This window comes from Pantherophis guttatus, chromosome 1, assembly GCF_059756535.1.
Source record: "Pantherophis guttatus breed Tessera chromosome 1, ASM5975653v1, whole genome shotgun sequence".
Classification (NCBI taxonomy): Eukaryota; Metazoa; Chordata; class Lepidosauria; order Squamata; family Colubridae; genus Pantherophis; species Pantherophis guttatus.
In genome coordinates, this window is record NC_142063.1 from 117,710,285 (window position 1) to 117,735,486 (window position 25,202).

General features: G+C 42.0%; 1 protein-coding gene across 6 annotated transcripts in view; it reads left to right on the forward strand.

The window, feature by feature from the left end:
* Positions 1 to 25,202, forward strand: part of OBSL1 (obscurin like cytoskeletal adaptor 1) — a 78,662-nt gene that overhangs the window by 38,612 nt on the left and 14,848 nt on the right. Inside the window, exons 14-23 of one of the 6 annotated variants that reach the window (XM_034433802.3) lie at positions 1,823 to 2,101; positions 2,553 to 2,825; positions 3,596 to 3,871; positions 6,154 to 6,429; positions 11,335 to 11,610; positions 12,725 to 13,000; positions 16,823 to 17,098; positions 20,867 to 21,142; positions 23,112 to 23,378; positions 24,844 to 25,113. In XM_034433802.3, coding sequence (XP_034289693.2) covers positions 1,823 to 2,101; positions 2,553 to 2,825; positions 3,596 to 3,871; positions 6,154 to 6,429; positions 11,335 to 11,610; positions 12,725 to 13,000; positions 16,823 to 17,098; positions 20,867 to 21,142; positions 23,112 to 23,378; positions 24,844 to 25,113 — 2,745 coding nt within the window. Of the gene's footprint in view, positions 1 to 1,822; positions 2,102 to 2,552; positions 2,826 to 3,592; positions 3,872 to 6,153; positions 6,430 to 11,334; positions 11,611 to 12,724; positions 13,001 to 16,822; positions 17,099 to 20,866; positions 21,143 to 23,111; positions 23,379 to 24,843; positions 25,114 to 25,202 lie in introns of all 6 variants that reach the window. The other 5 variants (XM_060687846.2, XM_034433804.3, XM_087883742.1 and 2 more) reach the window with 5 other exon arrangements.

The following is a 25,202-nucleotide window of genomic DNA, read 5'->3' on the forward strand; positions in this document are numbered from 1 at the left end:
GGAGCCTCCGGGTGCTCCTCAAGGGGAGCCCCATGTAGAGAGCATTGCAATAGTCCAGGCGGGAGGTGACAAGGGCATGAGTGACCGTGCGTAAAGAGTCCCGATCCAGAAAGGGACGCAACTGGCGAATCAGGCGAACCTGATGAAAAATCCTCCCGGTCATGGCCGTCAAGTGCTCTTCTAAAGACAGCCGTGAGTCCAGGAGGACGCCCAAGTTGCGAGCCCTCTCCGTGGGGGCCAATGATTCGCCCCCAATAGTCAGTGATGGCGTCAACTGACTATATCGGGACGTCGGAAACCACAGCCACTCAGTCTTGGATGGGTTGAGCCTGAGCCTGTTCCTCCCCATCCAGATCCGTACGGCCTCCAGGCACCGGGACATCACTTCAAGGGCATCGTTGGGGTGATCCGGGGTATATATGTTTAGGCAAATGCAAAGAAGGATCTCATAGAAGTAGTTGGTTTCCAGCAAGGATTCACTGAAAGGAAAATCCTCAGGGAAAAAGAATTTAGATCTTTAGATATTCTGGGAAGGTAAAATGTCTGGTCAGCCAGCTAATCTCTGGGAGGTACTTGCCTGGTTGCCTATTTAAAAAATTGGAGAGGGACATAGAAAGGAGATTTAAAATCTTGGAAACTAATCAAGATATTATATTTACTTCCTATGGGACTCCATTTCTTCCAAAGCTCTCAATTGGGACTGGGGATGTTCTGGAAACATTAATAGGAGCCGTGGGAATTGCTGATGGATGATGACTTTATCTTCCAACACAAACTTTGTGCAGCCTGCAGTTTTTAACAGTTGTCAAGCTCATAGATGTACTGTGAGCTCTCTCTCTCTCTCTCTTGCTCTCAAATTTGTAAAGAGCATACCTTGAAAAATGTGTAGCTGTAATAAAGGTTGAAAGGAAAATAAAAACTAATGATAAAATAAGTCCTTTCCTAGTGGGTATTCATCAGAGAGGAGAATTACTGCATACGTAAGAGTGATTGTAGCCAGGTCTAAATTAAATTACTTTTTGCATATTGCTCTGTATAGCAATTCTTTATTCAATATCCGTTTGATTACATGTTATGTTTTCATTTTAACTTCTCAGTAAAGTTAATTTATACTTCTTTGGTTTTCTGTCAGATTCATGAGTTCTCCAATAAGCTCCTCATGGAGGAATTGAGATTAGTTTTGGATCTTTTCCAAGAGAGAATTCACAGAAAACTTTTGGTTTGACATTATAAATGGCTGTAATATGAGCTACATCCCACTCAACTGTTCTTCTTGTATAAACTGTACTCATTGAGAAGGAGAAAGGGAGGAGGAAGATGGAAGTAAAAGGCATTTGGAGCAAGTTTTATTTGCCTATTATATATATATTATATTAGTATTCAATTGACAACCAAAGATATCAAGCAATCTGCATGTAGGCCACAACACCTTGGAGAGAGCATAATTCACTGTGTGTTCACTGCTAGTACTTTGTTCTCAAACCTGAGAATTAGAAGGATACTGCATTCATAAATATGGGCAAAGAATGTTATATGAATGCTTTAAACTCACTGATGCAAATTCAGATTCTCAGATCAGATATGGCATGGCTGATGATCAGATGTGGCATGGGAGTTATAGTTCAGCAATAAGTGGAAATCACAGATTCCCCATTCTTGCTATATATTTATAATGTTGGAGTATCTTTTAACAATGGAGGGAAGGTCCATTAGCACATTTTTGCTAAAAAACAACAACCCCAACACCTTAAACAAATCTGTTTGATTCACTCAGCCATCAGAGAATACAGATTCTTCACCCATTCACAGTGTATCTCTTCAGCTCCCAAGGTACATATTTCTCCAGTGCCAGAAGCTCAGTGCTTCCAGACTATCCTGGCTGGGATGCCACTCCTTCTAGAGTGCCAAGTCTCCACATCTGATGCCTCTGTCCAGTGGCTCAAGGATGGAGAACCTGTGGTGATGGATGAAAATAGTCTCATTGTCAAATCAGAGGGCTGCCTTAGGAGGCTTTTGATTAATTCAGCCTGCCCCTTGGACTCTGGAACCTACACATGTTGCACAGCTGATGAGACAGTTGACTTCACCGTGACTGTGGAAGGTGAGTAGAAACAAAGATATGAAATAATGTGTATGAATAAACTGATAGCCTTGATAGGTTACTCCCAAGTGAAGAGACGGCATCTTGGATTGCTGCTGAGTCTCTTCTGTCCATCACCAACTTAAGTCCTGGACTAAGTTTTTCTCTTTAGTATTGGTCTTGCGTCTGCCTGTTCTGTTATTACCCTCTCACCATTTTCTTGCAATTGATCTCTAAAGATGATTTCTGTTCATTAACAGACTGCATTATACCAAACTCTGTCAAGCAATCATCGGAATCTCTGCTTCTCATTTTTACCTAGCATATGAAATGTAGAGAGACTGATTCACCTTCTCATTTTATCAGAATGAGTTAATTTCTTTGCATGGTAACATTTCCTCCCAAACTCCACTAACCTAGCTCATTTGGGAAATATGACATTCTATGCTTATTATGGACTTTCCTTTTGCAGAAGTGCCTGTTCGTGTTGTTCAGTCCACTGCAGATGCAAGTCACCTCTACCAGACTTCAGAGCGGGTGGTGCTATCTTGTGAGCTGTCTTGCCCAGATGTTGCAGTTTGCTGGTATAAAGATGGGAAGGAGGTGGTGGAAAACACTGATTTCTTGCTGGAAAATGAGGGATTCCATCATCGTCTGGTCATCCCTGCTGCCCAGAAACATGATACAGGACAGTACATGTGTGATGCTGCTGGAAATTCCATATTTTTCAATGTCACCATCACTGGTGAGGAATTCTCTGGGAATTTACCCTACTACATATATTTTGTATTCTAATAAATAGCACCAACTTTTTTTGACTTTGCAGATCTGGGCTGTTTCCTCTTTATAATTCCGGAAGATGCTCATATCTTGATGAGAGGAAGCCAGATCTGAAAATTTTGATTCCAGCATTTTGGGGTTGTTCTTTTGTTTTTCAGCATCATGTTAATTGGATTTCCTTCGACTAGGAAATGGGAAAGGATAGTCAATGCTTGGGATCTTGCTGGCACAGTTTGGACTGAAATTGGAAGGGATTAAATGCCAGGATCATCATTATACACTATGACATATATTTAAATAATGTAGGAACTATTTCTTTTAAAGAAAAGTGCAACGAGAGAAGACAATTATTAGTGGAGAAGGAGTGGTTGGAATGTTCTTAGTGTTTCCTCCATCTTTCATTTTTCTGCTGACATTCTCCAGTCCAGCAACATATTCCTTTGCACTGTACCTAATATCTAGCAAGAGGGTAAGTATACATTGCTAGATAGGTGACAATATACATTCAGTTTAACTAAAAATAATAAATCAGGAGGGGCATTTCACTAGGTTCATCCCTCCTAAATGTTGCCCCTCCTGATTTATTACCGGTATTTTTAGTTAAACTAAATTTATATTGCCACCCACCTTGCAAAAGGAACTCCGATATGAATTGCTTAAATGAATGTATGTATGGTTTGCTCTTCAGCACAGCCATGTGACCTCCTATACTCATGCAGTATATTTGTCTACCAGAGCCTCTGGTGCAGATTTTGCGGCCAGCGGAACGTTCGCTAGAGAAGCAAGTGCAGGAATTTGACCGCCTAGAGTTGAGCTGCACAGTGTCCGTTCCTGATGCCCCGGTACGCTGGTTCAAAGATGGCCTGGAGGTGGATGAGACACACAACCTTGTGCTTCATACAGAAGGTGCAGAACGTTGCCTGGTGCTCTTGAGGACAAGCGTTGAAGATGCTGGGGAATATATCTGTGAGACCAAGGATGAATCTGTTTCCTTTGATGTCATGGTTTCAGGTGAGCTCTCCGGCCCTGGCTCTGCACTTCTCAAATTCATAAATAATCCAAAACCTAACCTATAAATTATAAAACCATCAAATCTGCAAAATTAATTAAAATTAATTTAACTAATCTATAAACACACTCTTTTTGTTCTCCCACTCCTGAATCTGGGTCTATACTAATGCTTCTACTTTTATCCCAATATGGAATGTCTTTTCACAGCTATAGCAATGCCCATAGACTACAAAATATATTAACAACAGGATTGAACTTAGTGTTATGAAAATTATGGCATTTCTCTTGCTCTTTTTTAAAAAACTTTCTTTCTGGTTGCATGCAATTCAATATAGAATAAATATTATGCCATTTGTTCCCAAACCTTGCCTTTTATCAGTTATGACGGGGAGGTGGGGGAGAATAAGGAAAATTGAATGCAAGGAAAGATTAACTGAGATCAGACACAAAAAGCAACTGTGAGAGCCAAGTATGGAAATAACATGTACAGTATATCACTGGCCTTTATGGATATTTAGGCCTTATTGGATTTTGCCAAGAATGTATCTCTCTCCAAGTAATAATATGTTTTGGGGTAAATGCTGCAAGAATAACACTGACTACATCTGGGTCAAATGATGGCAATTAATTTTCTAGAGTGGCCAATCAGATATCCCAAGAAAGCCACACAGCAAGACATGAAAGCAGCAGTAACTAGTTGCTGCCCAGATTCTTTAGTTTCTGGGCTTGGAAATGGGGTAAAATGAACAACTTCCTTCTCGAATTGATTAGTTAAGCCTTCTGAATTAGGACAGTTCCCTACATTTCGTGGAAAATAATTCAATAGCATAACTAGGCAGGTGTAAAAGAATATCTCATTTTGTCATTCTGAATAGTTTGTCTTCAGCTTCATTAGATGATTCAGGGATCGAACAGTGACAGAGACTTATGTACGTTCCCCACACCATGCATAAATTTTACACATTTTATTATGCTTTCCTTCCTTGCCTTTTTGCCTAAAATAATAAAAATAATGAAGATATCAAAGACAGAATCTTTTCTGCCTAAACAGATAAGCAAAACTGCTGTGAAAATAAATCCTGCTACTATAAAAAGGAAATGGAGAAAAGATTGCTATTAAATGTATGCATGCATTGCATATATTTATAGTGTAATTGATTTGTTCTGAAATTGGCCACCTGTACAGCCAGCTATTCTTGGAAAATCCCTATTGGCTAAAATTTCTTTAAATTTTAAAACAGTACTGACTCACCGGGGTTTGCTATGTAATATATGAGATTTTGCTTGTCAAGACTCTGCATTTAGTATTATTTTTGGGCAAACATTCAGCGAAGCATTCCATCCCTATGCTTTAGTCAAAGCTTTGAATGGAATGCTTTGCTGAATGTTTGCCCAAAAATAATACTAAATGCAGAGTCTTGAAGATGCTTGGTGAAACAGCAACATTTTGCATACTGTAGTATTTATCTTGACTGTTATATAGAATGGGCAACATATATAGAATTAGTATGTGGATCAGAGAAAATAGCTTGGGTATAAACTGCTAGTGTGAAGATCCAGCATAAGCATCTAATATCATACCTGGTTTTATGAAAGGAGCTTCAGGGAAAGGATTGCAAAATATTGCTTTAAGTTAAGATTTAGCAACTCTTTATAAAATGGGATTTTAATTATTACTCTCAGGTCAGGATGACTTAATCTTGGGAACTACACATATAGAATTATTGGCTAGAGTGGGGAATAAAACAAAATACCTTGGAAGATGAGATATTTCAGCTTGAGGGCATTTTTATTTTTACATAGGATACATAAGATATTTCACATATTATACACAAAAAGCACACAAAAGAGCAGCTGCAATTAATCATAGCAAAAAGAAGGAACCTTTAAAAATTTCCTTCCCCTTCTTCTGAAATTCTTGTCTTGCTAAATTCCTCTCCATAGAGAAAAATACCAAGAAAAGAATCCTTGAAGCACTGAGGTCAAAACCACTTTAGGTGGAAGGGAGGATCAATTTTTGGAGTGTTTTTCTGAAAGAAAAGAAAGGGCATTTGTTACCTTCGAAGCTGAGAGCAAAATGGAAAAGGGAATTGTCAAATTTTACCTATAGAAAAGATGAATCCCAAGTATCTCCAAGGCTTCCCCTGTCTCTTCCCAAAATTCAAGATTTTCTTGTTGCAAAGGTATTCTCTCACTCATAAACGTTTGTGGTTTTGCCCAGCCACAGCAGTTGTGTTGCCTGTGGCCTCTTCAAACCTGGGCTACCTGCCCTCTCCTTCCAGAGCCCCCTGTGAAGATCGTGCAGCCGCGCAGGGCTCCCTCTGTCCTGAAGGCCTCAACGGGGGATACAGTGACCCTGGCTTGTGTGCTCTCCCATGGGAATGCGCCTGTCCACTGGGTTAAGGATGGTGTCAGAGTAGAGGCCAACAGCGGCCTCATCCTGGAGGAAGAGGGTGCCCGGCGGTGTTTGGCCATCCCTGCAGCTGGCCCAGAGCATTCTGGGAAATACATCTGCCACACTCTTGATGATACCATGACCTTCACCCTCCAGGTGTCTGGTGAGTGCAGCATTCAGGGAAGCTGATAGTGCTAGGAAAAGGAGGTGAGAACATACCACTGGGGTGGGTGGGTGGTTGTTGGGAGAATTTGTCTAACATTCATTGAATCATTTAGATATACTATTCTGTGTTGGTTCTTAGCTTATTTTCTCGATGAGTAGATACTCCAAAGCATCACTATACACTAGGGGTCCCCAAACTTGGCAGCTTTAAGACTTGTGGACTTCAACTCCCAGAATTCTCTGGCCAGCATAGCGGGCTGAAGAATTCTGGGAGCTGAAGTCCACAAGTCTTAAAGCTGCCAAGTTTGAAGACCTCTGCTATACACAGATCTTGAGCAAAATTGCTCCAGAGCTCTTGAAAAGCAAGGGTCTATCCAATCTCTAGAGTTGACACATTGGACATAAGTATAATTTATCTGCTGATTCAAAGAAAGTATTCTTTGATATGCAGGAGAGGCAGAAAGTATCAGATATATATTGATGGTTGTGCTCATTTGGTTCTATGAGGAAGTTATTTGGTCAATATAGCTTCAGGTTCAAAAGGTTTTTTTTATTATTTACAAATATATACATGCGTACGATAATGAACAGGGTGTCCTGTTACATTTTTACCCTAACTGTATGACTCAGATGTTGAGAGGAGAGAGAAGTTCACGTGTTGTCTCGCTGAGCGATAGATGAGAGAGAGAGAAAAAAAGGGGAAGATGTCCAAGTGGTTTCTAGGTAAGAGTCCAATAATAGAGTTCATTGGCTGATATAGTCACATGTGATGTCTGTAAAGACTTAACCCCTTCTAGTCTCTGGTGCATCATATGCAGGCAATATCTGACAGAAAGCATGACCTCTTGCCCCCCCCCCCCCCAATTGTCCAACAAGCTAATATTTCTAGGACTGTAATTGTTTGGTGACAGACTGTATATGAGGATTGGTATGAACACCATTCACGAAACCTTCTTGCTGCAGGCATTTCAGTTGCCCTTAATATTGACTTCTGTTAGCCAGGAGAGTATTATTGGCTATTCTGTTTGCATTCTCTTTGAGTTTTCTGTGTGTGTTATTACAGTGTTCCTGCCTCATGAATTAACAAGTAACCTTTGCCTTTTTTGTGCACACCATAGCACCAGGCTAATGTGGCATATGTAAGAGTCTAGCAAACGGAGAGCGTATATGGCAGCAAAGTCTGTCAGGAGTGTGACAGCCCAGCAAAATTACATTAAGGGCTTTTCCCTTAGCTAGGCTGAATGAAATATTGACTAGGAGCTGGGAAATGTTAAAGGCAGCTTCTTTTAATGGCCATAAACTTAGGGTGAACTTGCTGGAAAATAAATTTTATCTATCTCTGAAGTGAGGAAGAAAGAGAATGCAAATAGATTTTCCAAAACTGGTGAGGGTGGAGATTTTAGAAATTTGCTTTGCATCAATGCTGGTTTGTGGAGAATGTAGTGATACTAATGGGGGAGGTTGAGGCCCAAGGAGCAAGGAAAAAGCAGCATCTGGAAATGTTTTATGTTTTCAAAAATACACAGTTTATAAAAATATGGTTGGACCAGATAAAAACTTTCCAAGGTCCTTAGCCAAGAGTGTGGCAGATGGAAGGAATCTGAACTTTCCCATGGCCAGACATCATTATATTGAGAATAGGAGGAAATTTAACCCATTTTCTAATCTTCACATCAGATCTGTTGGTATTCCTGAAAAGTGCATCTTGTTCACATGCAAATTCTGGTTTTAGGAATCTTGTAGGCTTTTTATGGTACATATGGCTCTCTGTATTTAATGCTTAGTTCAGCTTTGTCTGGTAGATGCAAGCAATGAGAGTTGGCTTGATCGGTAAAGGAGAGAGCTTTATTGTACATTCCTTTGAAATTAAATTTTTAGTTTGATAAACTTTCTAGAAATTCTGAGCATAGTTCTAGCATAGTTAACATGTGGTCTAGTCTCCCTTCTGATTAAAATTTATCTTTACGATGTAGTATTGTATATTTATTTAATGCCACTATTGATACTTTGACAGCTGGCATCACATTGCTATTTTCCTACACAATGTCACACAACTGATGTTTTCCTGCCTCTTGGCCATCTGATCATTGGCTGCTTCTGATGAATCTTTGGCTAAAGAATCTTTCTTTCTAAAGCAACAGCTGGGATATCCAAGGAGTTGGCTGAGTGGAATGATTTTCATTTTCAGGCGATTTCTTTTACATGAGAGTGCCTATGCTTTCTTGAGAGAGAAAATTGGATTTCCTCCCCTGTGTACTGTTTTACTTAGAAAAGGTACTATTAGTAGAACGGGTGCTCTGTTTTTTTTTAAAAATGGAGATCTTGGATAAATGCTTTATTTTTAAACTGGGGTACGTACAGCATTGATTCAGAGTTTCCACAGAATGTAGCTTTTGGTGTCAAAAATCTTTTGTAGGTCAGGGCCCGGCCTACAATTAGGCTAAGTAAGAAGGTTGTCTTGAGCAGTGCATTTTAATTGTCATGAAAGCACAGCTGGTCTACTTGCTGTTGTATTAGTTTGGTTCTTTAGACACAGTGTCAGAGTAATTTGAGCAGCTTTGGTTTTTACACACCTTGATTTGAGAGGCTGGCATGAGCAATATTCTTCTTCAGATAGCAAGCTATCTGGGATCAATCTGTTACATTTCCGTACATCACTTTGAAGAGCAGCAGTTGCTAGCATATAAGAAGTGCAATGGAAAGTGCTTTAGGAAAGTGATCCTTGCTGCAAGAGAGTAGCCTCTGTTGCTTTGGCTGAGTTGGAATTTTATCCAGCAGAGCAGCTGTATGTAAGAATATCCTAGCTGGGTAGTTAAGAGAAGAGACAAAAAACCCTACAATATATTTTCCAAGTATGCTTTGAGCAAAAACATGGAGAGGTGACTCAATTTCCTATTGGAAGAAAGAGGTTAGCTCCTTCAGGAGCTGAATGAGTTTAATCCCCGTGGGTGCTCTATGAAAGCCATCAGTGGGTTGTTGTAGGTTTTTTTTTGTCCACTAGTTGGAGCTGGCTTTGTTGACAGCCTTGGCAGATGATGTATTCAGTGCGTAAGCGATGAGGAAGGCCAGGAGATAGGATATTGTTTGGTTCTGATTTTGTTTTTCGTTGTTTGAGAGGAGGCAGTACAGTACAAAATACAAAAAGCTTTCTTCCTCAATACGCCATATATACAAAGATTGTACAACTTGGGTGATCTTGGTGTTGCTTTAGGGAAAGGCTTGCTTTCATAAACATTTGCTATGGACATTTGGGGATTAAAGACCTTTTCTCTACTTGAAGAGATGTTTGTAGAAAAGGCAGGGAAACAAAGGAAATCTGCAAACTTGGGGATGAAGTATCATTCTGCACTTTGTTCTCATGGGACCAGTGAATGTTCTGGGATGCTTACTGTTGCAGACCTGTTGAAAGTCTATGAGGACCTTTGAATGGGAAAGCATACTAGAGAGCATCTAGTAAAATGTGCAATTTAAAGAGCTCTTTAGTTGGACTTATAGGTAGTCCTTGACTTACAACCATTTGTTTAGCATTTATTCAAAGTTACTACAGTACTGAAAAAAAGTGTCTTGCAACTGGTTTTCGCACTTACACTACAGCAGGGGCGGGCAATTAATTTTCCCAAAAGGCCACATAAGAAACTGGGACTGTTGTGGAGGGACAAATCAATAGGGCTTTGAAAGTGTGTGGGCACATGCACACACATACATAAATTGGGGGAGGAAATAGTAGTTGCCTTCTAAATATAATGCCTGCAGTTGTATGTATTGTGTGCTTGGCATACACTTATTTACATTTGGTTCCTAATTTCTGATTGCCCTCATACGGGCCGGACAGGCAAAGCCAAAGGGCTGGATGTAGTCGGGGGGCTGTAAAATGCCCAGGTCTGCTCTATGGTCATGTGATCAAAATTTGGATGCTTGGCAACCAATTTAGGACAGTTGCAGTGTTCTGGGAGCATGTGATCATCATTTGCAACTTCCTCAGATGGCTTCAGATAAGCAAAGTCAATGGAGAAGCTGGATTCACTTTATAACCATTTAACAACTACATTGATTCACTTAACAACTATAGCAGAAAGGTCATAAAATTAGGTGCGATTACGGTAATTAACTTGCTTAGCAGCAGAGAATCTGGCCCACTTGTAGCCATAAGCCAAGGGCTAATTTTATAATGGAAAAGTAAAAATCATATGGATAGGATGATCATTTGTCTTAAAGATACCTTTTTCTGACATCAGAGATATCTCTGATATCTTTTCTGTATGAACAACAATGTGATGTTGGAAAAATAGAGGGAGAGGGGTCCCAAATCACTGAAGCTTTACAAATGAAAATGTCCATTGTTTCATTTATGTCTGGGGTATCAGTGTCCAATTGACTTCACAATGGCTATCTGCAGGCCTCTTGATTCCAGAGGCCAACCTTATGACATGCTCTTGTTAGAAAACATTGACTAATTCTTGTTACATTTCTTCCCAAACTCAAGAAGCCTTTAGTGCTTCTCTGGAAAATGAAGGCTGGTTCTAAAATTGGCTGACAATGGTGAGAAGTGATATCTTAACAACTGAAGGGTAATAATAGGAGAAATCTGATCTAGGTTCTCCAAGCAACATGTTCTCCTGGGTCAAGGTCAAGTCTGCCTTCAGCTATGTGTGGTTTTGTTTTTAGAGTTGATGTTTTAAATTAGACATCCCTTGGTGATTAGATCCTCAGGATAAGCTCATCACACCATTCCAATTTCTCTTAAATTGTTCACTGCTTAGGAAACTTTTTTTTATGTAAAACAAGAGAGGACTAAAATAGGAAAAATACCACTATGTTAATCACAACAGCGTCCCTCTCGTTAAGACAGCAATTTAAATTAGAACAGGTAGAGAAATTTAACTAACATTGTTTGTACTGGCAGATCCTCCAGTTCAAATAGTGGGGCGAGATGAGCTGCAAACTCACCACCGTTGCTTGATTTCTGAAGATCTGGTGCTCTCGGTAACACTGTCTTGCCCCAAAGGAGAGGTGAAGTGGTACAAAGATGGGGAAAAACTGCAGGACACAGAGCATGTGTGGTTGGAACAAGATGGAACACGACATTCATTGGTGATTTCAGCAGTGAAAATGTCTGATGCTGGGGAATATCTGTGTGACAGTGGTGATGATAGTCTCATCTTCTACGTCATGGTAGAAGGTAATGTCTGAGGGTGGGTGGTGGGTGGAAGGAAAGGCCACTTATGAACAAGTTCCTTTTATGAAAAAATTACGTTATTTATGAAGCAAGAATGTCAAGTGTAACATGGAAAGAGCATTATGTTCCAGCTTCCAGTTTAATTCAATACTATTTCAGTAATCCATATTCAGTACAGGAAATAAAGGATTCAATACAAATTTGTTCTTCCACTTACATTTGAAGAAGGTCAGCTTATTCACAGTCACTAGCTTTGTCTCTTCTTTTTGGCAACAATAGTTGTGGCTGCTATTTTGTGAATGGAGTCTTAGAGGGTTCCTCATTATTCATAAAGAGGAAAGTGCATGTTTTGGCTACTTAAAGTCAGTATGATTTAACATCTTTTCAGAACCATGACTGCACATTTGATTTATTTCTTTATAAATTGTTTATACTGCTTCAATTGAAGAAGACTTTTAAGAGGTAATTAGTCTTCACAGAGTTGCATTTCCAGCACCTTCTGAAATCCCACTAATAAAACACAGCGTTATCATTCAATGCAGAGCTTATGATGGGCTTTGTTTCTGCTGATATTTGTAGTAATTACTAGACTATAGGGGTTGTTTATAAAAGAAAGTCAAAATTTACCATAAAAAAATGCTGGGTATTACTCAAGAACAGTAGCTACACAACACCTTCCTTATTTAATATAAAGTCTTCCATTTTTATTTGTTGTGGGGAAAAGTTACACAGTTTATATAGGACATGGCTGTGGATGTTGACTTGCCACGAGGGCAATATGGATGAAGGCTATTGCTGAGCACATTGTAAGCCGCCCTGAGTCTCCGGAGAAGGGCGGCATGTCTTCCTGCCGTGCAGCTTTTTTTGAGGGGGTGTGTGGGAGGCTGTCCATTTAAAAGACTCTAATGCTAAATCTTGAGTTTAGCATTCCTGGGTGGGGAAGTAAGGCAAGCAAGCTACATATTTTTTACAGCCTGAAATAAATGACTTTCAAGATCAGGTCCATTTGTCTGGGCAGCTACAGGACACTGACATTTTGCTTGTGCCATTCAGCTGGCTGCCAAAAGTTGTCTGGGCCCTGTTTTATGACAGTGTTTTCTTTTTCTTGGTTTCCAAGAGCCTCCCATCTCCATCGTGGGAAATGCAGGGATGCCAGAGCATCGCTCCTTGCCAACTGGAGAAGATTTAATCTTGGCTTGCGAGACGTCTTCACCTACGGCTGCTGTGCGATGGCTCCGGAATGGCAAGGAGCTAGGAGCGGCCAAGCGTATTCGCATAGAGGCCACTGGAAAGCACCAGCAACTCACCATCCGTAGTGTCACCCAAGAGGATTCAGGCTCTTATGTGTGTGATGTAGGCACAGACCAGAGGGTGACTGCCATAGAAGTAGCAGGTGAGAGTGGTTCAAGGGGGGGAAAAAAATGAAACACCAGGGAAAGGGTTGAAAGCACAGGAAGGCACAACAATGTAGTGTATGGGGGAACTGGTGTAGAGTAATGGCTGAATCTGAGATATTGAGCAAGAAGTTATTGGTTCAGTATTGAATAGTATTCAATATTCTCATTTCAGAATTTATAACATAGAAAAGCCATGTTACACTGCTGTTCCGCGAACTGCAATGGCTGCCAGTTAGCTTCTGGATGCAATTCAATGTGTTGATTGTTATTTATAAAGCCCTGCCTGGCATGGCTCCAGGTTACTTGAGAAACAGTCTTAGCCCAATGGGACAGGACCAGAGGTGGTATTCAGCAGGTTCTGACCAGTTCTGGAGAGCGGAAATTTTGAGTAGTTTGGAGAACCGGTAAATACCACCTCTGACTGGCCCTGCCCCCATCTATTCTCTGCCTCCCGAGTCCCAGCTGATTGGGAGGAAATGGGGATTTTGCAGTAACCTTCCCCTGTAGTGGGGTGGGAATGGAGATTTTACAATATCCTTCCCCTGCCGCGCCCGCCAAGCCACACCCACAGAACCGGTAGTAAATATTTTTTGAATCCCACCACTGGACAGGACCACCTTATCAATGCTGGCAGAGGAGGCATGCAGCAGATCCCAAGGAATTCTGGCTGGTGGGGTCTAGGAGAAAAGCCTTCTCTGCCATGATTCCTGCCTTTTAGAACAGCAATCTCCAACCTTTCCAGCTCGGCGGACTGGCGGAGGTGATGGTGGCGGGGTGGAGGGTAGAGGGGACAGTTTTGCGCATATGTGTGCTACTTTAACAAATACAGCTTTGCGAGCACACCTTTTCCACAGCCTGGTTCCAAATGGGCTGTGACTGTTGGGGGTTGGGATCCCCTTCATCTTGTCTCTCGGGATAAGTTCTGCCCAGAGGTGGGTTTCAGCAGGTTCTGACCAGTTCTGGAGAACCGGTAGCGGAAATTTTGAGTAGTTCGGAGAACCGGTAGTAAAAATTCTTACTGGCCCCACCCCCATCTATTCTCTACCTCCCAAATCCCAGCTGATTGGGAGGAAATGGGGATTTTGCAGTAACCTTCCCCTGGAGTGGGGAGGGAATGGAAATTTTACAGTATCCTTCCCCTGCCACGCCCACCAAGCCACGCCATGCCACGCCCACCAAGCCACACCCACAGAACCGGTAGTAAAAAATTTTGAAACCCACCACAGGTTCTGCCCCATCATCCTGACCTTCCATAAGGGCCTGAAGACCTGGCTATGCCAGTTGGCCTAATAGGGGAAACATCACGCTGGATGTGGTTGATGGACCAACAGAAGAGCCCACATCCCTCCCACACCTTCTGCTCCCTCCCATCCCACCTTTGAATCATAATTTGTATTTTTATTGTTATTAGAGAGATTTACATTCATGATTTTACTGCTTTAAGATTGTAAGCTGCCCAGAGTTGCATCGCAGCAAAATGGGCAGCAAACAAATAATAAAATAAAATAATATTTCATCCTCAACCCTGCTGACAGTAGTAGGACAATAATGCAGGGGTGAAATGCTCCCGGTTTGGATCAGATCGCCCGATCCGGTAGCGATGGCGGCGGGTAAGAACCGGTAATAAAAATCCCTGCGCCACCCCCCCCACCATACCCAGCTGATCATCAGAGGCTTTTTTTTTTTTTTACTTTTAAAAGCATTTTTTCGGCAGAAGAGGTTGTAGAAAAAATGCTTTTAAAAGTTAAAAAAAAAGCCTCTGATGATCGTGCGGCTCAGCTGGGATCGTCAGAGGCTTTTCAAAGCACTTTTTTCTGCAACCTCTTCAGACGAAGAGGTGATAGAAAAAATGCTTTGAAAAACCTCTCTGACGATCTCAGCTGAGTTGCCTGATCAGCAGAGGCTTTTCAAAGCATTTTTTTGCAACCTCTTCAGACGAAGAGGTGGTAGAAAAAATGCTTTGAAAAATTAAAAAAAATGGCTAAAAAAGTTAGCCATGCCCTCCTAGTCACATTACCTCCCCCCAAGCCATGCCCACAGAACCAGTAGTAACAAATTTTACATTTTACCCCTGCAATAATGGCTATCTGATGGCTGAAACAGATGACTGACAAAAGTATAGGTAATCTTCAACTTACAACCATTCGTTTAATGACCATTTGCAGTTATGATGATGCTGAAAAGTGACTAATAACTGGTCCTCACCGTCACAGCGTCTCCACGGTCCCAGGATCAACATTTGAGTGCTTAGCCACCAGCATCTATTTGTGATGATTGTAGTGTCCCAGGGTCATGTGATCCCCATTTGCAACCTTCCCGGGGTGCTTCTAACAAACAAAGTCAATAGGAGAAGCTGAATTCAACCATGGCAAAAAAATAAATAAATAAATCATAAAATCAGACACAATTCACTTAAGGGCTGCATCTCCTACCGATGGAATATTTGTTCCCCCGTTGTGGTTGTAAGTCAAGGATTACCTGTATGTAACCATACTGTATGTCCTCTAAACTATGGTTCAAAGATAACTTGGTAATTTTTCTTTATGTCCTCATGATACTGTCTTTGCCTCTTCTCTATATCCCATAGCTAAGATGTCTAACACCATTTTTAGTTGATCTGATTTAGTTTTCCATCATCTCCTGTCAAGAGACTTGCTATATGCCGACTCTGTAAATCATTTAGAGAGGTCTGTAAAGCACTACGAAACAGTATATAAGTCTAACTGTTTTTGCTGTCAGCATGATTTCTGTTGCTCCAGCAGCAGTGGCCTTGGTGAAGCTGCCAGAAGAGGGCTTGGGACCACTCCTCCGCAGTAGTATACTTAAGTAGGATTAACATTTGATTGATTATGTCATCACACACATATAATCATTTGGGGGGGCCCTTACCTGCCCCCTATCGCAGACAGCCATGTTCTGATGAAAGAATGGTTCTGCCTCAGAATCTGCTGAAATCCCTTTGTTCAGAATGTTTCTGAATTCCTTTGGAGATCGGGTCTTGGAGGAGGATTTCCCATCTTCACACCCAGAAAAAAATTAACAATTGGAATAGGGCACACAACAAATGAAGGGAACAAGCTGGTCCTTTGCCTGCACTCTGTTGACTGTAACTTGGTCAGATTCTTAGGTTACTAAGACTTATGTGCTTTTGGCCTGTAATTCATCTTCTGACTGAAAGCAAGATATATACAGTACAGACTTTGAAAGAAATTGCGGGGGAAGCACCAAGACAGATGTTATGAGGAGAAGCAGAAAATAACTCATCAGTTCTTGCCAAAATATGAGGTGGCGGCAGAGACAAGCAGCATCTTTTTGCATCTGGTCTTAGATCCTTAATTAAAAGCTGTTTGTTTCTGGAGATTATGCAGAGGAAAAAGAGTAGCAGTGGTGGCCTGCCACTGATAATGGAGATTTACTCAGTTTCCCCAGAGTAATATGAAGAAATATTAAGAAGAGACTGAAAATCCTTGTATTCCGCATTTCCAGTCTTCCTCCTCTTACATAGTATAAAAATAAATAATATTACTTATTTTTAGCATATGGCAATAATTAACAGAAGGAACTGCCATTGATGCTGATGCCGCCTGAATATGTTGAAGTAATATTAAGATGATTTCAATTCTCTTCCAGAATGGTAAAATAAATGTCCAAAAAGAAAAGATGTAGCTGTAATTCATATAATCCTCTTTTTACAGTTTCAGAAAGGTTTATAAGATATTGTACTTCAATGGTAGCCCAATTTTTTTTAAAAAAAATTATTTTAGGATAGGGAACATATCCAGTTTTGCTTAACAGGGAACTCTTTTTTTTTCTCTTAGCACCCCCTGTGTGCATCGTGAATAAGGATGATGCCCGGGAGCCTATTGAAGTCCAGGAAGGAGAGAATGTGACATTGGTTGCCCAACTGTCTCAAGAGAAGACTTGTGTCCAGTGGCTCAAGAATAGGCAGCCACTGTGTCCTGGGCCACGGATGATTATGAACAGTGTGGGGCTGATCCACAGCCTAACCATCCAACAATCTGAGCCATGTGATTGTGGCACATTTAGCTGTAATACTGGAGATGATGAAGTGCATTACACAATAAATGTACAAGGTAAGAATATCCATCTTAATTTCAAGCCAGATGCTCTAGTGTCAGGGCTTTTTCTATGCTTCTTCCATCCTTGGAAGACTAAGGTATGACAGCCTTGTTCTAGGTCAGAGTTCTTCAAACTTAGCAGCTTTAAGGCTTGTGGACTTCAACTCCCAGAATTCTCCAGCCAACTATGCTTAAAGTTTGAAGACCTTTGTTCTAGGTCATGTATGTTACAAGGGGTTGTGGAGTTCATAGGATGGAATGACAGGCTTTAGAAAAGGGGAAGAATACATGAGGTAATGTGATGGGAGGAGCATGAGTCTGAGTATGCGATGAAGTATAGGATGGCCCTTGTGGGTGGAGAGGGAGGAAAATGCTGGGCTAAAATAGACTTGGTAAAGGTAAAGGTTCCCCTTGCACATATATGCTAGTTGTTCCCAACTCTAAGGGGCGGTGCTCATCTCCATTTCAAAGCCGAAGAGCAGTGCTATCCGAAGACGTCTCCGTGGTCATGTGGCCAGCATGACTAAATGCCAAAGGTGCATGGAACGCTGTTACCTTCCCACCAAAGGTGGTCCCTATTTTTCTATTTGCATTTTTTACTTGTTTTTGAACTGCTAGGTTGGCAGAAGCTGGGACAAGTAACGGGAGCTCACCCCATTATGTGGCACTAGGGATTCGAACCCCTGAACTGCCGACCTTTCAATCGACAAGCTCAGCATTTTAGCCACTGAGCTACCCTACTAAAATAGACTTGACCATTCCTTAAATATTGTCATTTCTGAAATTCACATGTATGAGATTCTTTGCCTGCCTGGAACCTGGAGGCTTTTTCTTGAAGGTTCATTCTTCTCTACCTATTAGATATGTTCATAGACTGAGCTTCTGCTACTATCCTCAAGTTTGTAGTACCAATTGGTTTGGCATCCCTGGGATATTTCCCTTTCCCTTTAAATGTGTTTCTATTCTTACTAAATTTACTTATGTTTACTTTGTCTGGTGCTCATCTGCTTATGGTATCTTGTTTCACTGATGCCTGTTATACTGATGATTTATGGAGATGAGAGATTCTCGGGTATCCTTAGCCTGCGTAGCCCCAAAGCCCTCCTTCTATAATTGCCAACATTGTCAAGCTTACTTTCTCCCATTGATATGAACTCTGCCTATTGTGCCAGGAGAGGAACATGTTATAGATGCCTGCCAATGTTTCCAGAGCTTTATATGATAGACTTGTAAAAGCTACTCTTCTCACTGAAGAGCAACTCTTCAGGAGCAGGTATTGAAGGCTCCTGATTCAGGACCAGCTGATGCATTTACCTTGAAGACACTGTGTCCATCCCTCAGGCTAATTATATCGTAGGCAACAGCCAACACGCCCAAGGCAGCCTCAGAAAAAATCATTCACAATGGACTTGGAGCATGAAATTCTTGTCTCTGATGCTGGAGAAGTCTCTGGACTTCTGCAGTTGTTTAAGAGATCTATTCCATACAGAATCTGCATGATTATTGTTCCTCCATCTTTCCTGATTTTGGCTTAGTTTAGCAGTTCTTCTTTCTCCATCCTAACAGCCATGGCTTCCCATTTTTTTTCCAATTCATGTCATTTTTGTCCAATTCCATGTCATGGTGACAAATTTTCACTTGCAGGGTATTGCCTGTCCACACGTGGACAATTGACTCATTGTTGGAGCATCCTACCATGTTTCCCTGAAAATAAGACCCTGTCTTATATTTTTTTGAACCCTAAAATAAGTGCTTGGCCTTATTGCCATATGCTCAAAAGCCCAATTGGGCTTATTATCAGGGGATGTCTTATTTTGGGGGAAACAGGGTATTTGAAATGGGCAATATATTCCTGATTAGCTACAGACTTCAGAGCAACATCATTTAATCTCTTACTAGGTAATACACTTCATTGGATACGAGGAAGGACAGAACTTTTCTCTCATTGACAAGCAGACATTTCTGTCAGTGTCTCATAGATGCTGTCACACATGCTAGATGCCTACTTGGACAATCCTTCAATTGCTTGGACATATAGCAACAGCAGCTACTTTTGTCATCTTATTCACCCTCTTGCATCCATTATAACTGTGATACTTGCACTCTATCCTGGAAGGGCAGACATGCAGAGAATATAGCTGTATTGTCTTATCAAATTATTCAGTATAAAACACTTGTGATCCTCACTAGCTTTCCATGTAGTGGATTAACTTTAATATAGTTACGGATATACCTTATGGCTAGCTAACTTCTTTTTTCTGGTTTAGATCCATTTGTTATATAAATATTTCATGAAATACTTGCTTTAGTTTTACTTGCTTATATTTCTGCTCGTACCAATATGGAACTTGTCATTGTTCCTGTTTGTGCTAATGCAGAAGCCATTTGAACTGATGGCTACTTTTGCCATTTGTGGTGAAACCCGGCATTCTTAGTACTGTGTTTCCCCGAAAATAAGACCCTGTCTTATATTTTTTTGAACCCTGAAATAAGTGCTTGGCCTTATTTTTGGGGAGGTCTTATTATTTTGCGGCACATGGGGCTCCTCTTGCCATCTTACCTGATTTCCAGCTCTGCATTTAAATATTTTCGTGGAGGGCTTATTTTCAGGGGGAGGCTTATTTTAGCACATGCGCTCAAAAGCCTGATTGGGCTTATTATCAGGAGGTGTCTTATTTTGGGGGAAACAGGGTAGCTGTAATTTCAGGCAGATAAAGTAGCTGTGCATCCTACATACAATGCGCACGGAAGCAGAGAACAAACTTAGATTCGCATTTTGATATTTCTTTCCTGCTGAAGTCCTCCTGCTTGAATCAAAATACCTTGCTAGTTCCACCTTCACACCAGCTCTTTGATGATGATGATGGAATGGACTATGCGTGCTTTGGATATCTACAGAATGGTTGCTTTTTCTTTGTATCGGCTGATTGCTTTCTGGGGAAACCAACACTCTTTTGTGTGCTTTCAGGGGCTCAGAAAAGTTTAAATTTACTCACTTAGAAGCTTTCCAGATGAATTACGACTGTCATAGGGCTCAGTTATGGTTTAGTTAAGCAACAGTGCCTTCTTGCTGAGGTTACTCTAGGAGAGCAACAGCAGCCACTGAAGCTTTTCTTAATCACATTTCCTTGCCCACCCTTGGGAACAACTGTCTGTCTTTATCCAACCTAGTCTGCTTGATCTTCCGTCCTGGAGATACGGGAGGGCTTTTCTGTAAACTGCTACCTTCTCTAGATAATAAAGCTGCTATTATGTCTGGCCCATGTGTTAGTCACGGAGACCATGATAAAGAGCTAATTCTTTATCATTTTGAACTGTGGTTTCTTTAGGGGTCATATGTGAATTTACGTTACCCATCCCCATTTAGTGCTGATGGCATGTATGACGCCTATCTGTTTTGAGGATTGCTTTGTTGATCTCAGAAACAAGAGATTAGCAGGAGTCATTTCTATGAGTACGTGTGGTATGCTGAGTGGGGTGAATACCCCACACCAGAATCTTTAACTTCTGAAATATTCCCATGAACCATGAATAAGTAAACTCCAACTACAAGGTAGAGTTTTGATAATGCTCAAATGACATCTGTTAATAGAGAGGAGAGAGAGGAGAGGGATAGGGAGGAAGGGAGAGAGAGAGGGAGGGAGGGAGAGAGAGGGAGAGTGGGGAGGAGAGAGAGCAAGTAGCAGCTTCAGTGTTCACAATGGTGTGTGTGGATCAGAGGCCTAGCTTTCTAGTGTTCCTTGCTTTCTTCAAGTCTCTCTGCTCCTTTTCTCTTAATTCTAGAGGCCCCCGTGCTGTTTGTGTCAAAATCACAGCATCCAGAGAAGGTGCTGGTCCTGGAGGGGAGCAGTGCAGTGCTGTCAGCCATTGTCTCCAAGGAGTCATCTGTGGTCAGCTGGGAAGGACCCCGAGGGAACCTTGTGGCAGGGGAGCACTGCCAGCTACGCAGAGAAGGACGGGTCCATAGCCTCTTGCTGAGTAATGTGGGCAAAGCAGATGCTGGAGATTACATCTGCCATTCTTCTCATGATCAGCTGCATTTTGAGCTTAGTGTGAAAGGTAAGGGATCTGTGCAGAGGCTGTTCACTGTCCTGACAGTTCAAGAGGCAATCAGACATGGGCCCACAGCAATGGCCTTGGGTAGTGTGCCATATTTGGTCTTTGGTAGTGTACCAAAGGCTGTGCTCCACAAAGCAGGAGATGGGATTCATACTCAATTTAATTTTTCTTCTTGGTTGTCAGTTTGGGAGACTTTCAGAGGCCATGGCCAATGATTTAGGAACCACCTGTGACTCTAGAGCAGGGGTGTCAAATTGGCGGCCCACGAGCCGGGTGCGTTATATGCAGGCCATGCCCACCCCAGTTCCATGAAGGGGAAAAACATTGCAATACGTCACGTGACGACAACGTGACACCGCGAGTTTGACACCCGTGATCTAGAGCATCAAGTCGGCATCTTTGTCTTGTGGAATATCTTAAGAAATAAAATACGGTCTGTTCAAGATGGATGACCACGGTAAAAAAAGGAATGAGTTTTTCTGTTATATTAAAACAAGGGTTTTGACAGGCGGAGAACATTTGGTTACATTCAGGCATGGGATGAGCTATACTGGTGAAAATTTTCCCGGCAATACAATCACAAAAGGAGCCTATCAAACTAAGGATCCTGTTATGTCCATGCTGGACCTTCTGTCTATTTAGCTTGATTGACTATGGAGACCGTAGATCTTATACCAGGCTGACTGGTTTTGTTTGCAAGAGGGGGGCTTACAATCATGCAGCAAACAAACTTTGTCTGCAGCATAGAAGCTTAAAGGCTAATTTCTCAACCTCTGATGTGTTGCTCAAGCAGTTGGGAAGAGGGGACGGTTTCCTATTATTTCTTCAATAGTTCTTTCCATAAAAATGTGTAAGTTTTTTTTTTTTTAATAGCCTGTTATTTGCAGTAAGGGAACTATTGGCGGTTATTAGCCATGAGAGCTAAATAGACCATTTGTGTGTAGAGGCAATATATTCCTGATTGGCATAAGCTTGTGGTCAAGCAGTGGGACAGCTATTATAGTCTATGAGAGACTTTAAATCAGAGGTGGGTTTCAGCAGGTTCTGACCAGTTCTGGAGAACCGGTAGCAGAAATTTTGAGTAGTTCGGAGAACTGGTAGTAAAAATTCTGACTGGCCCTGCCCCCATCTATTCTCTGCCTCCCAAGTCCCAGCTGATCGGGAGGAAATGGAGATTTTGCAGTATCCTCCCCCTGGAGTGGGGACAGAATGGAGATTTTACAGTATCCTTCCCCTGCCACGCCCACCAAGCCATGCCCATCAAGACATGCCACGCCTACCAAGTCACACCCACAGAACCGGTAGTAAAAAAATTTGAAACCCACCACTGCTTTAGATGTGTCTGCCTGGTCACTGTTGAAAATATAATACAGGGCGAAACAAACCCCTGTCTGATTCAGTAAGATAGTTTCAGTTCTCTGGTACACAATAATGTTCTCTTCTAGGTGCACATATCTTGACCAATAATTCTGGATTTTCATCTATGTTTGATGCAGTTAACCTTTCCAGTGACTTCAACTTAGTAGTCAAATATATACTTTGAGTCTGAAAGTCTCAGGTGTATTTGTTGTCATCTTCAGTTAAAAAGATTCCAGGTTGCCGAAGCAGGAAAATACTCTTTCCTGAAACTTCATTGTGCCAGGCAAAATAAATAGGTCTAAGCCTGAGAAGAATATAGCCATGGCCCTTGGAGTAATTGACCTTGAGAAGAGGCAGCAGGGACTGTCCTCCTTTTTGTGGATCCCTTTCCTAGCCATGTTTGAGCCAGAGTGAACTGTAGTCATGGGGGTCTAGAAGTTTAGAAAAAGAACGAACTAGGAATGTGAAAATCTGCAAAAGTGGTGAGTTGTGGAATATTTGGGATGCACTGAAAATTTCCAGGCTACTCTAAACCCCCAATAATTTGATTGGGTCCTGCCAGTTGCCAAGATCTGATCCTCCTAACCAAACTATTATTTACCCAACTCAGAATTGATGGTGAAGTTTGTTCGGGGTCTCTCAGATGTGACAGCGCTGCAAGGCGATACAGTGTTGTTCTGGTGTGAATTGTGCAAAACCAAGGGTGATGTAACATGGCTGAAAGACGGGCAGGAGCTGGAACCCAATGAACACGTAGAGATCGGAGCAGAGGGACGAGAGCGTTCCCTGACACTCAGCAATGTGAGGACTGAAGATGCCGGCGAATATTCATGTGAAAGCAAAGATGACCGTACTTTGGCTATTCTCACAGTCCAAAGTAAGTTCTTTTTGGAGAAGTTGGAAAGCAGATGCCTTGCATGGAAAAGGTCTAGCTTCAACTTCTAGTATCTTTAGGTACAACATCACGTTAATATAAAGCACTCTTTGGCCCCGCTGATTAAAAGAAGGCAGAAGTTGTATGAACACATCCCGATCACATCAAATGGAGGAAGAACACAATCTTCCTTAATTAGGAAATTGTTCAAGTAATTCTTGTTTCTTGTGTCATAATAACACGGACATGCTTCCCAGACTGCAGTGTAATTCTATTATCCTCTGTGCATTGCTATGCAGTTGGTCCTTGACTTATGACCACAATTAGCCCAACGTTTTTGTTGCTAAGTGAGACATTTGTTAAGTGAGTTTTACCTCATTTTATGGCCTTTCTTGCCAGAGTTGTTAAGAGAATCACTGCAGGTGTTAGGTTAGTCACACGGTTAAGTGAATCTGGCTTCCCCCTTGACTTTGGTTGTCAGAAGTTCACAAAAGTTGATCACATGACCCCGGGAACTGCAACAATCATAAATATGAGTCAATTACCAATTTGATCACATGACCATAGGAATGCTACAATGATCATAAGTATGAAAAGTGGTCTTAAGCCCCCCCCCCAGCCCGTTTTCAGCCTCCATGGCCTCCTGCAGCACTCTGCTGGCCAAAAATGGGCTGAATGGGACAGTGGTGGGTTCCTCCCAGTTCGGTCCGGTTCGGCCGAGCCAGTAGCGGTGACGATATGATGGGTTCTCCCCCCCCCCGCCCTCCCACCCCCCCACGTTATTCTTATCTTTTATTTGGTCCCACCCCCAATCTATTGCTGCCTCTTGAGTCCCAGCTGATGACTAGAGGGAAAAAAACTGTTTAAACTCTTGCCACGGGGCTTCAAAGGGCCGTCCTACAGCTGATCAGTGTTAAAAGCAAACAAATGAGTCGGGTCGTAAGTGCGAGGACTGGTCGTAAGTGCGAGGACCTTCCAGAAATGACTCTGACCAGCTAGCCACCCCCACCTAGTCACATGACCTCCAAGCCACACCCACAAAATAAGCCACGCCCACAGAACCGGTAGTAAAAAAATTTAGAACCCACCCCTGGCATGGCGGCCTCTGCACAGCTCTCCCAGGCCTGGTTTGGTCAGTGAAGTGCTGCAGGAGGCTGTTCAGGCTGAAAATGGGTGTATGCCCTGTTTTGGCCAGCAGGAGGCGTCCATCCTGTCTCCCACCCCTCCACCTGGCCCATGGAGGAGAACTACAATGCTGATCTGGCCCTTGGAGAAATCCACTTTGACACCCCTGATATAGAAAGTGTGAAGGGTAATGAAGCTAAGCTTCAGTACAAAGAGGCAAACCTGGATGTCCTAAGAGATGAATCACATGGTGATACCATGTTGGTGGACTCTGGCAGTCTCCTATCGGATTGGTTATATGCTAGCAAACATCAGGTAAACTGAGATGGCATCTTTTTCTCAGTCCCTAGGTTGGTGGAGATAATTTCTGAGCTGCACAATTTAACAGTGCTGGAAGGGGATGATGCCACCTTCAAAGTGGTGATATGTCCAGATGATGTCAGGCTGAACTGGCAGCTGAATGGACAAGATGTGGTGAACAGTGAGCGGTTGACCATAACCAAGAATGGGCTATGCCATACCCTCACCATACGACAATGCCGCTTGAGTGACACCGGCATAGTCACCGTCCGTGCGGAAGGTCTGTCGAGTTCAGGCAGACTCAGTGTGCAAGGTAAGAGAAATGGCAACACCATGTACCATATGTTGCTTTTTGATAAATGCCGATACTTGGACAGAAGTACTGTGCATCAGTAATAGTAA